Source organism: Pseudophryne corroboree, chromosome 4 (assembly GCF_028390025.1).
Source record: "Pseudophryne corroboree isolate aPseCor3 chromosome 4, aPseCor3.hap2, whole genome shotgun sequence".
Taxonomy (NCBI): Eukaryota; Metazoa; Chordata; class Amphibia; order Anura; family Myobatrachidae; genus Pseudophryne; species Pseudophryne corroboree.
This window is the reverse complement of record NC_086447.1, coordinates 433760417-433773739: the sequence shown is the minus strand read 5'-3', so window position 1 is coordinate 433773739 and position 13323 is coordinate 433760417. Positions and strand designations below refer to the sequence as shown.

The 13323-nt window shown below is 44.0% G+C and overlaps 1 protein-coding gene across 5 annotated transcripts in view; it reads left to right on the top strand.

The window, feature by feature from the left end:
• IBTK (inhibitor of Bruton tyrosine kinase) overlaps nt 1–13323 on the top strand; it is a 325853-nt gene that overhangs the window by 186958 nt on the left and 125572 nt on the right. For all 5 annotated transcript variants that reach the window (XR_010176005.1, XM_063916884.1, XM_063916885.1 and 2 more), the window contains one exon: nt 7727–7828. Coding sequence is in view for 4 of the 5 variants with exons in the window: in XM_063916884.1 (XP_063772954.1) it covers nt 7727–7828 (102 nt within the window). In the remaining variant the exon portion in view is untranslated. The remainder of the gene's footprint in view (nt 1–7726; nt 7829–13323) is intronic.

Sequence of the window (13323 nt, the reverse complement as noted above, 5' to 3'; positions counted from 1 at the left end):
CCTGCGGCTACTAGGGACTTGGAGGACTCCAAGTTGCTGGACGTAGTCAGGGCCCTGAAAATATATGTTTCCAGGATGGCTGGAGTCAGAAAATCTGACTCGCTGTTTATCCTGTATGCACCCAACAAGCTGGGTGCTCCTGCTTCTAAGCAGACGATTGCTCGTTGGATTTGTAGTACGATTCAGCTTGCACATTCTGTGGCAGGCCTGCCACAGCCAAAATCTGTAAAAGCCCATTCCACAAGGAAGGTGGGCTCATCTTGGGCGGCTGCCCGAGGGGTCTCGGCTTTACAACTTTGCCGAGCAGCTACTTGGTCAGGGGCAAACACGTTTGCTAAATTTTACAAATTCGATACCCTGGCTGAGGAGGACCTGGAGTTCTCTCATTCGGTGCTGCAGAGTCATCCGCACTCTCCCGCCCGTTTGGGAGCTTTGGTATAATCCCCATGGTCCTTACGGAGTTCCCAGCATCCACTAGGACGTCAGAGAAAATAAGAATTTACTTACCGATAATTCTATTTCTCATAGTCCGTAGTGGATGCTGGGCGCCCATCCCAAGTGCGGATTGTCTGCAATACTTGTATATAGTTATTGTTACAAAAATCGGGTTGTTTATTGTTGTGAGCCATCTTTTCAGAGGCTCCTACGTTTATCATACTGTTAACTGGGTTCAGATCACAAGTTGTACGGTGTGATTGGTGTGGCTGGTATGAGTCTTACCCGGGATTCAAGATCCTTCCTTATTATGTACGCTCGTCCGGGCACAGTATCCTAACTGAGGCTTGGAGGAGGGTCATAGGGGGAGGAGCCAGTGCACACCAGCTAGTCATAAAGCTTTTACTTTTGTGCCCAGTCTCCTGCGGAGCCGCTATCCCCCTGGTCCTTACGGAGTTCCCAACATCCACTACGTACTATGAGAAATAGAATTATCGGTAAGTAAATTCTTATTTTTTCCAGGAGAGAAATTAGCCCTAACTGGCCGGAAACACATAGGGCCCGCAAAAGCTGTGGACCTATGTGTTTTCGCTGCAGCAGTCATGGAAAAATGGGTACTTATCTGGGATTTGGTGGCAGGCAAAAGTAAATACTGGATAAGCACTGGCGTTCGGGGCTAATAGGATATCACCGTCAAGTCAGGTAGTGTGGCTTTTTGGATACCGCCCTAAGTGAATTATAAAGAGCGTGAAACATGTATACTGTACAAATTTTTTATAATTTCAGTGTTCCATCTGGCCCGTGTCCTACTTTTCCTGCAGTCTACTAAGGAAGGAATTGGCTTTAATTTATTTTACGGTCTATCAGCTCTGCTCATTTCTAACATCAATAGTGGCGATTCCAAAGTAGCTATTTTCCTTCATGGTGCATGCAGTCTGCTTCCTCTGTTGGGTCTCCATCTTGTACTGATAAGTAAACTTTTGTAAATTAGGTCAGATTTCCAGGTCTTGCAACTCTGGCTGAGATTTATCAAGCCTTTGAGAGAGAAAAAGTGCCAACCAATCAGCTCATAACTATCATTTTTGTAGCACAGCCTGTAAAATGATAGAAGCTGATTGGTTGGTACTTTATCTCTCTCCAGGATTTAATAACTCTCCCCCATCATATGGAACTGTGGTGATGCACAGAATTTTTCAGTGTAGCCAACTGTAGTTTGGTCCTATCAAAGTAACTAGTAGCATTTTTTACCTTTACCTCTGTCCTTATCACCTCAATAAATAGGCATCCATAGATAACCTTGAAGTAATGCGTTTTTCTTCATAACTATCTTTGTGCTGTGGTCTGCCCCAATTCCCTGATCCCCTAGAATGGGACTGACAGCATCATCTCAGTTAGATTACAGCTACTGTCCACAGCATCCTTTTATTACCACTACATCTGTAGTCTGGTGCTTTTGCCTTGGGTAATGGGTCGCTTCTTGGAGGTGCACATGAGGATTCAGCAGAGTAAGTCTGCATGATGGCATCTGTACATTCTCCAACTTTTATGGAGATGCAGTTTTTGCAAATTACTTTTTTCGGAAGTCCTGCTGACATTGGTCACTCATTAAGTCTGAATTCCTCCATCATAGTTTTTTGTCACCTCAATGGCAATTATTCCTATTCATGGTAAAGAAGAAAAAGAGATTTCATTTTTACAGTATTTCTCTTAAGTCCTAGAGGATACTGGGGTTTCATTTAGTACCATGGGGTATAGATGAGTCCACTAGGAGCCATGGGCACTTTAAGAATTTGATAGTGTGGGCTGGCTCCTCCCTCTATGCCTCTCCTACCAGACTCAGTTTAGAAAATGTGCCCGTAGGAGCTGGTCATGCTTATGGAAGCTCACTGGGGCGGATTGCGTCACCAGACTCAGTACACAACTGCGTCTCTGTACACTGTACACAGTACCCACAGTGACCAACAAAGCCTTAAAACGGTTCTGTCTCCATTTTAAGCACAAATTGCCTCAGCCAGCATAAACAAAGCGGGAAACCCACGCGCCTTTGAAGGGGCAAGGTTTCACTATGAGAGGATCCAGCAGCTCACCAGCGCCATTTTCCTTCTGCAGTGGACACGGATGCTGACTGACAGGGATGCGCAGCTCCTCCGGTCTGACTCCAGATTACCTCAGCGGTACCAGGGGGTCATAGCAGGGGCGGAGCGATTATTATTGTACTAAGTCCCCAATCTGGGTACTTAGTCTGCGACCCGACTTATCTTGGCATTAGCAATTAGAGCGCGGTGTGTTGGCTCCAAATACCTCTGTGTCTCCCTGGCAGGGTTCTTTGTGGGTTAATTGTGCCTTTAACCTTTCCTGTGTGTGTGCTGTCACATTTACAATATGTCAGGTAAAGAGTGTGTTTCATGTACGGCAGAGTGTTCCTCTTTCCCAGGGAGCTCACTACTATGTACTCAGTGTAGTGCACCTTCTCAGGCTAGGAGGGCTGACCCAGCGTGGCTGGATTCCCTCAAAGGAATGATTTCCAAGATTTCTAATAAATTGTCCTGCAATGAGAAAGAGACGCAATACTTAAGACAGTCTGTGGATGAGATTATGAACAGAGACACTGGGGCAGATGTATTAACCTGGAGAAGGCATAAGGAAGTGATAAACCAGTGATATGTGCAAGGTGATAAAGGCACCAGCCAATCGGCTCCAATATGTAAATTAACTGTTAGGATCTGATTGGCTGGTGCCTTTATCACCTTGCACATATCACTGGTTTATCACTTCCTTATGCCTTCTCCAGGTTAATACATCTGCCCCTCAGCCCCCAAACAAGCGTCTCAGTCCCTTGCCATTTGTCCACAAAAGCGAACTCTGGCCCATATCCTGCAGTCTGACTCTGTAGCTGAGGGGTGGAGACATTCAGAAGGGGTGAAGCTGCTCTGTCACCTTCAAATATCTGTTACCTCCATGAACACCTCCGGATGGAGTCCCCACTCCCCTGGATGGAGATCGTGTCTGCTGAGGAAGTCCGCTTCCCAGTTGTCTACTCCCAGAATGAAGATTGCTGACAACGCCAATGCGTGTTTTTCTGCCCAGGGGATGATTCTATTACATCTGACATTGCAGCTCTGCTCTTCGTTCCGCCCTGACGGTGTATGTAAGCCACTGTCGTTACATTGTCCGACTGCACTTGAATGGCCCGATTTCTCCGAAGATGGGCCGCTTGGAGAAGACCGTTGTAGACGGCTCTTAGTTCCAGAATGTTTATCGGCAGGCCGGCTTCCAGACTTGACCACCTTCCTTGGAAGGTTACCCCTTGAGTGACTGCGCCCCAGCCCCGGAGACTTGCATCCGTGGTTGGAAGGATCCAGTCCTGAATCCCGAACCTGCGTCACTCCAGAAGGTACAGCCATTGCTGATGTTTTAAGCTAGTTAGCTTGGTTTGCCTTGTGTGTGAGCTGGTGTGAATATCGCCACTATCTGTGTATAATCCTTCTCTCGAAGATGTCCGTCTCCTCGGGCACAGTTTCTAGACTGAGTCTGGTGGGAGGGGCATGGAGGGAGGAGCCAGCCCACACTCTCAAACTCTTAATGGCTCCTAGTGGACCCGTCTATACCCCATGGTACTAATGTGGACCCCAGCATCCTCTACGGACTACGAGAAAAGGATTTACCGGTAGGTAATTAAAATCCTATTTTCAAGATCGGGCAATTCAGGTCCAGTCGGACAGTGTGACGGCAGTAAAGTGCATAAACCGAGGGCGGAGCGAAAAGCAGAGCAGAAATGTCAGAGGTGTCAAGAATTCTCCTCTGGGCAGAAAAACACGCTGCGGCATTGTCAGCGGTCTTCATTCCGGGAGTAGACAACTGGGAAGCAGACTTCCTCAGCAGACACGACCTGCACCCAGGGGAGTGGGGCCCTCACCCGGAGGTGTTCAGGTGCTTGACAAGTCGATGGGGATATCCACAGATCGACATGATGGCCTCTCTCAACAAGAAGCTCAAGCAGTATTGTTCCAGGTCGAGAGACCCACAGGCACTGGCAGTGAACGCTCTGACGACTCCATGGGTATATCAGGTGGTATACGTGTTTCCTCCAGTTCCTCTGATCCCAAGAATTCTGAAAAGAATAAAAAGGGAAAAGGCTCAAGCAATTCTCATTTCTCCAGACTGGCCAAGAAGGGCCTGGTACGCGGACCTCCTGGAGATGCTTCTCGAAGATCCGTAGCCTCTACCTCTTCGCGAGGATCTTCTGCAACAGGGCCCATTCGTCTATCAAGATTTACCAGGGCTACGTTTGATGGCATGGAAGTTGAACGGTTGATTCTTGCCGGGAGAGGCATCCCTGACCGTCATCCCGACTATGATTCAAGCCAGGAAGTGGGTGACGTCTAAACATTACTACCGTATTTGGAAGAAATACGTCTCTTGGTGTGAGAGCAGAAAATATTCTGCGGTGGAATTTCATCTGGGACGTTTCCTGCTTTTTCTGCAGTCGGGTGTGGATGTGGGCCTTCGTCTTGGCTCAATAAAAGTCCTGATTTTAGCCTTGTCCATTTTCTTTCAAAAACAATTTGGCTTCTCTTCCTGAGGTCCAGACATTCTTGGAAGGAGTTCTGCACATCCAACCTCCCTTTGTGCCTCCTACGACACCTTGGGATCTCAATTTGGTGCTGCAGTTCCTCCAATTGGACTGGTTTGAACCGTTACAGGAGGTAGAGGTTAAGTATCTTACATGGAAGACAGTCACACTGTTGGCCTTGGGTTCAGCAAGACGTGTGTCGGAGCTGATGGCGTTGTCTCACAAGAGCCCCTACTAAAATTTTCCATGATGATAGAGCTAAACTCGGAACTCGTCAGCAATTCCTTCCTAAGGTGGTGTTCGCGTTTAACATCAACCAACCTATTGTGGTTCCGGCTGACCGGGGTGTCTCGGCTTTACAGCTCTGACAAGCAGTTACTTGGTCAGGTTCAAACATGTTTGCAAAGTTTTACAAGTTCGATACTTTGGCCTCTGAGGACCATCAGTTTGGTCAGTCAGTTCTGCAGGAACCTCCACACTCTCCCACCCGGTTTGGGCGCTTTGGTATTTCCCCATGGTACTAAATGGATCCCCAGTATCCTCTAGGACGTAAGAGAAAATAGGATTTTAATTACCTACCGGTAAATTGTTTTCTCGTAGTCCGCAGAGGATACTGGGCGCCCGCCCAGTGCTTCGTTCTTCCTCAATGTTACTTGGTTAAGTATTGTTATTTGGTTCAGCTGTTCCTGTTTCAAGTTTGGTTTGCATGGCTTTCCTCATTTTCTTTTTGTGTGTGCTGATTCAGAATCTCACCACTGTTCTTATCTATCCTTCTCTCAAAGTATGTCCATCTTCTCGGGCACAGTTTCCTAGACTGAGTCTGGTAGGAGGGGCATAGAGGGAGGAGCCAGTCCACAGTATCATATTCTTAACGTGCCCATGGCTCCTAGTGGACCCGTCTATACTCATGGTTTTAAATGGAAACCCAGTATCCTCTATGGACTACGAGAAAAGGATTTTCCGGTAGGTAATTAAATCCTATTTTTGAGTCTTTGTTCCTAGCAGCTTGTGTGGGAACAAAGATCTTCCCACCCTGGAATACCTCCTTTAACCTGGAAAAGCAAGGTCAGCTTATGTTTTCATGGTTCTTTCTTTCTTGGCAGTTGTGAAAATAAATGAGGCTGCAGAGATATTTGGTGAAGGTAGAGTTGGTTGTATATTACAGATTTATTGCCTACTAGAAGGTGGAGCCTAACCATGGGGGAAATTCAGAGTTGATCGCAACAGGAAATTTGTTAGCAGATGGGCAAAACCATGTGCACTGCAGGTGTGGCAGATATAACATTTGCAGAGAGAGTTAGATTTGGGTGGGTTATATTGTTTCTGTGCAGAGTAAATACTGGCTGCTTTATTTTTACACTGCAATTTAGATTTCAGTTTGAACACACCACACCCAAATCTAACGCTCTCTGCACATGTTATATCTGCCCCCCCTGCAGTTCACATGGGGGGTCATTCCGACCCGTTCGCACGCTGCTTTTTTTCACAGCCGTGCGAACGGGTCCAAACTGCACATGCGCGTCGTTGCCCGGCGACGGCCGTCGCCAGGCAGCTACGATGGAAGCGTTTGCAGCGGTGAACGCTATAAGATTGACAGCAGGAAGGCATAACTGGGAGGCAACTGACCGTTTTCTGGGAGTGGTGAGGAAAACGCAGGCGTGTTGCGGCGTTTGCAGGGCGGGTGTCTGACGTCAATTACGGGACCAGACAGGCAGAAGTGGTCGCAGTGACTGAGTAAGTTCAGAGCTACTCAGAAACTGCACAAACAGTTTGTGCACAGCTCCCTTGCAAAAGCGTTTGCACCCTTGCTAAGCTAAAGTACACTCCCCCATAGGCGGCGACTATCTGATCGCACGGCTGCAAAAAACTGCTATCGTGCGATTAACTCGGAATGACCCCTATGGTTTTGCCCATCTGCTAACAAATTTGCTGGTTCGATCAACTCTGAATTAACCCCAATATGTATGTGTCTTGGTACATGTACAAGAAAAAGATTTGCCAATAGAGGTACAATCTGCTTATTTTACATAAGGAACTCATGACTGAATTGTGTTTCATAACACAACTTTTCTTTACTCCATTAAATGGTTTTAAAGAGTGGAGACCGGCTCTGATTTATTCTTCTACTGCATATAAAAGCTGGTAGAAAACATTTACTCTAATTTGATGTCATTTTATTTCAATGATTTGGCTTATGGTTTTGGTTATTTTCTTTTCCTCGCTTTCTACTACTGCATTATTTGTTAACAAAGATATCTTCAAAATAATGTGTCTTAGAAACCATAAAATACTACATTGTTCTGTATTGTAGTTGTTATTATTCTTGTTATAAGTCTTGCTTTGTCGAATCCATAAGAAATAATCCTAGGCCTTAATGCAGCAGTGCCCCTTGTGGTGGGAATGATGTAAACCTATGCTCTACCAAGAAATAAATGAAAGCGTAGGTGGCTCCTGCACACATCCAAGGTAGCCATATTGTGAGTGATGTACGGGAAAAATTGTTGAATGATAATATAAGTTCTTAGTGACCTGACATTTATATTTTTGTGAATTACAGTATATCTACTCCCAAAGATGACTTATTTTTTCTTACTTATTTTTAGAGTAGGAATGAAGTCCACAAAACAGTAATTGCAGATTGTTATTTCACATATTAAATCATTAAAATACACAACTTGCCATTTCTAATAGTATGTTATCACTTTTCTTTTTTTTCAGGGTCTTCAAATGTGGAATTTATTTGCAATGTCCTAGTTATGGCAGACCAGCTGCTCATTGTTCGTTTGAAGGAGATGTGTGAAGTCACTCTTACTGCAAAACGTAAGTAGAGAAACAAGTGTTGCTAAGAAGAGGTTATTATTCCATTTCTGTTTTTAATCAAGCAAAGTTTATTGTAATGAAAACAAGATAATATGAGGTCTCACATAAAGTGACACAGCTGCAGTAAATTAGCAAGCAAAAGACTCTTACAATACTATGGGGTCTATTAAACTAAGCCTTGGATGGAGATAAAGTACCAATCAGCTCCTAACTGTTATTTTTCAAACAGCCTGTGACATGGCAGTGAGGAGCTGATTGGCTGGTACTTTATCTCCATCCAAGGCTTAGTAAATAGACCCCTATGTCATTTATACACCACATAATCCTCTGAGTACAGCAGGCATAACTTATAAGTACAGCAAATAAACAAACATTTCAACAGACAAGGCGAGAAAGAAGAAGCTGTTTATTTGTGACCTACTGTAAACTACACTGGGAATAATTGTAACAATCCAGGAGCATTTTCTACATTATGGTAATGTGTGCCCATGTTAACCTAAACTCGATATGTCAGTCTCTAGACGCCTACTGTAAGCCTGGCTCTCCATACGTTAGATAAATGTTTGAGATAATACTACTAAAAGTTTAAGGGGTAGATTTATCTAAGCTTGGAGAGAGATAAACTACCAACCAATCAGCCTCGTCGTTTTACAAGCTGAGGCCCAAATGTTTTAAGCCTTAAAAAGTGATAAAGTGGAGTCTGATAAAGAGTGATCAAGTACCAGCCAATCAGCTTCCTAACTGCCATTTCACAGGCTGTGTTTGAAAAATGACAGGAGCTGGTTGGTTGGTACTTTATCACTCTTTTTATCTGTCTTTACTCTATCTCTTTTTAAGGTTTCATACATTTGGACCTGGGTTTGAAAAAATGACAGGAGCGGATTGGTTAATACAGTACTTTTTCTCCCCTTTTAAGTCTTTATTGGACAGAGAGGAGTTAACTAAGACACTGGACTATCCCTGCTCCTTGTGAACATTAGACAGTGTATCTAGGATCCTCTGTGTGCAACACCATACTGTAACAGCGTGTTCCCCTGCACATAAAATGAAGTACACCAGCTGACAATAAGCAGTAATGAATAAAGAAATTGGGCAGGATCCCATAGATTTTGTATGAGTCAGTTAAGCGCAAGGTCCTGAAGGAGTCTTGCACAATGTGCTCCTGCGTTTATGTGCGGAACGGAATATAGATTGTAATCTCCTCTGATGTTGATGACTAAATGTTCTCTGTGTACTGTATATAATTTGTGAATGCCATACTGTATAAATAACTGTTAATAAATAATGGTACTGTAAACATTGCTTTTTTTTTTTGCTAAATTACACAATGTTTTATTACTATAGCATACTCAGACATATCGCGTGAGGCTTCTGTGCTACCTCACCTTATATGTGGGTTGTCTGTTCCTCCATACAATTGATGAAAATAGATCATGTGTTTTACTACATACTTATTATAGTAAATACATAAATAACATACTTAAGTAATAGTAAGCATTGCTATTTTTAGGAGGTTACATGTACCAAGCACAGGTATCCATAGCTAAAATCTAAATTTGTTGGTTATCAACTAAAATAAAGGTAAGTCGTTTGTTAGGACCAGAACAATTATGTAGGGACCATTGTATCAACAATAGATTTTAAATATTGGTGCACGTTATCATATGAACTACCATAATCTGTAATCTTGGTAACCACATAAAGTATTCTTGCACAAGTGGAAACTCTATAATGTAAGTAGAGTATCACATCATTCATGTCATATGGTAATCATTAATACAAAAGGATCATTCTGAATCAAGTAATCCACCATGGTCTATAACAGCAGGAACATATTACACCCTATGTGTTCCCATCACAACAAAACTCTTAATTTAATATTCCTTAATCTTCATGATGAAGCTCTTCATAGGAAATATAATTTACATTAGCACAGCTTTGTAGAAAGGTAGGCATGTAACCAGTGTACAGAGGTCATCTTCCAAACGCCTCAGAATGACCTAAGCAAATAATTACATTAGTGGTATCCTAAATTTTCATATCTCAGCGAGATATTTAGTGCTGGTTCCTTGTAATAAGGTCTGTCTGACGTGACTGAAATACAGTTGTGCTCATAAGTTTACATACCCTACCAGAATTTGTGATTTTTCTGGCCATTTGTCAGAGAATATGAATGATAACTCACAAACTTTCCTTTCACTCATGGTTAGTGGTTGGGTGAAGCCATTTATTGTCAAACAACTGTGTTTACTCTTTTTAAATCATAATGACAACAGAATCTACCCAAATCACCCTGATCAAAAGTTGACATACCCCAGTTCTTAATACCGTGTATTGCCTCCTTTAACATCAATGACAGCTTGTTGTGTTTCAGTCTGTGTATCTGTTCCCTCCACTTCCACTAATACCAAAAGTTCTCAAGATCATCAGAAGAACAAGGGTTCGAACAATTCTCATTGCTCCAGACTGGCCAAGGAGGGCTTGGTATCCAGATCTTCAGGAGTTATTACTGGAAGATCCTCAGCCTCTTCCTCTTCACGAGGACCTGCTTCAGCATTACCATCGTATTTGGAGAAAATATGTATCTTGATGTGAATCCAAGAAGTCTCCTGCGGTGGAGTTTAAATTAGGATGTCTTCTCCTATTTCTACAGGCGGGTGTGGATGCTGGCTTGAAATTAGGGTCTATCAAGGTCCAAATTTCGGCTTTGTCCATTTTCTTTCAGAAACAGTTGCCTTCCCTTCCTGAGGTCCAGACGTTCGTGAAGGGGGTTCTGCGCATCCAACCTCCCTTTGTGCCTCCTACGGCGCCATGGGATCTTAATGTGGTGTTGCAGTTCCTTAAATCGGACTGGTTTGAGCCTCTACAAGAGGTAGAGTTGAAGTTTCTCACTTGGAAAGTGGTCATGCTGTTGGCCTTGGCCTCAGGCAGACGAGAGTCTGAATTAGGAGCTCTGTCACACAAGAGCCCTTATTTGATTTTTCATGAAGATAGAGCTGAACTGCGGAAGCGTCAGCATTTTCTTCCAAAGGTTGTGTCTTATTTCCATATCAACCAACCTGTGGTGGTGCCAGTGGCTTCTGACACCTCAGCCGTTTCAAAAGTCCTTGGATATCGTCAGAGCGTTGAGGACTTATGTTGCAAGAACGGCTCGGATAAGGAAAACAGAATCTTTGTTTGTCCTCTATGACCCCAACAAGATTGGGGGTCCTGCTTCTAAGTAGACTATTGCGCGCTGGATCAGAGGTACCATTCAGCACGCTTATTCCACAGCAGGATTGCCGTTACCGAGTTCGGTAAAGGCCCACTCTACAAGGAAAGTGGGTTCTTCCTGGGCGGCTGCCCCGGGGTGTCTCGGCGTTGCAAATTTGCCGAGCAGCTACTTGGTCAGTGGCAAACACATTTGCTAAGTTTTACAGGTTTGACACCTTGGCTGCTGACGACCTTCAGTTTGGTCAGGAACATTAGCACTTTCCCGCCCGTACTGGGAGCTTTGGTACATCCCCATGGTACTAAAATGGACCCCAGCATCCTGTAGGACGTAAGAGAAAATAGGATTTTAATTACCTACCGGTAAATCCTTTTGTGATTCACCCTGCATTGAGGCACATAGCAGTACTCACCAGCAGCTACTGTTGCATTTTGCAAGTGATTGTGGTTCATCTGGTGCTTGGCACTGGAGCTGTACTGCAGATCAGGGTGAGACCCATGGACATAGTAGCAATTTCCTCTTAATAGGTTAAAGGTAGGGATTAGGAGACCAGGTTCGGATTGGGAACTAACACTGGCCCTGTAAAATGTTAATAATAGAATAATAGAATGAATGGGGACATTGCAGTGTAATGAGTGTGGCGGGCTGCTTGTCATGTGGGGGTGGGTCCACATGACAACACACAAAGCAGGCCCCAGAGACACGTCAGCCTACCAGTAATCTTCCAGGCGAGCCCTGTGGCCAATCTGTCCCTTTGGGTACCCATCACATGCAAGTAATCAGTATACATAATCAATTCATAAACATTAACATGTTTAAGATGCAAGAATTTGTAGTGTACACTTTTGGCAAGAAGTATATAGACCCCACAAGATATGAGGCGTGGTATGACCACTCCGGATCATAGAAAAACTTTGTTTCTCAATACATGCTTTGTGTAAACATTCCATACTTGTGTTAGAATAAGGAGTGCTTCATTTTACCATTAATGCCCTGAATATTCAATATCTGCACTCTAAGTCCTCCCCTTGTTGGTGGAAAGTACTAAGGGGAGTATTCAATTATGGTCGGAAGTTCTGACAGGGCGGAAAGTGGAAAAACACACGGATGAGCGGAATCTCTGCTCATCCATGTGTTTTCGACCCCGACGCTGTAGAATATGGGCCGTTTACGACCATTCATTTTCGCCCATAAGAGTGGGTGGAAATGAATTGTCGGAATGGGAGGGGAAAGGGGCGGAAACGGCCTGCTACTAAATACTGAAGTGTCAGATCTTCTCGGTCGGAACTGTAACAAATATTTACATTATGGCCCTCATTCCGAGTTGTTCGCTCGCTAGCTGCTTTTAGCAGCATTGCACACGCTAAGCCGCCGCCCTCTGGGAGTGTATCTTAGCTTAGCAGAATTGCGAACGAAAGATTAGCAGAATTGCGAATCAAAAATTCTTAGCAGTTTCTGAGTAGCTCCAGACTTACTCAGCCACTGCGATCAGTTCAGTCAGTTTCGTTCCTGGTTTGACGTCACAAACACACCCAGCGTTCGCCCAGACACTCCCCTGTTTCTTCAGACACTCCCGCGTTTCTCCCAGAAACGCGAGCGTTTTTTCGCACACGCCCAGAAAACGGCAAGTTTCCGCCCAGAAACACCCACTTCCTGTCAATCACAGTACGATCACCAGAACGATGAAAAATCCTCGTTATGCCGTGTGTAAAATACCTAACTTTTGAGTAAAATAACTAAGCGCATGCGCTCTGCGAATCTTGCGCATGCGCAGTAAGCGACTAATCGCAATATAGCGAAAATCGGCAACGAGCGAACAACTCGGAATGACCCCCTATACTTGAAAAGCAAAGTAACAACCAAACAGTTTTTTTAACTATAAAACACAGAAAATATTGTATAACTAACCACAGCTTTAGCACCATACCCCCTGGCCCTACTATACATGCAGATTTGCGTGGTTTTAACATTCCACAAAAATGAAAAGTCTCAGCACCTCTTGGTTATGTAGAGTTTTGTGACCTGGTAGTTTATCTAAGAACAACTAGAATCTGACATTATTACACCCTCACATAAGAACACATCTAGGAGTAATGCAACCATATGCATAGGCGTGATATTGTGTGTATACATATGGGTTGAGTGGACAACTTATTAAACATGCATTGGGCCCCTTATTCTCCAGTGCACAGAACATGTAGGCACTCAGAGGACATTGATGAGAATAAAGGTGCATTTGAAACTGCTGATATTTAGAATGTGCTGTATTTTTTACTGTTGTCCT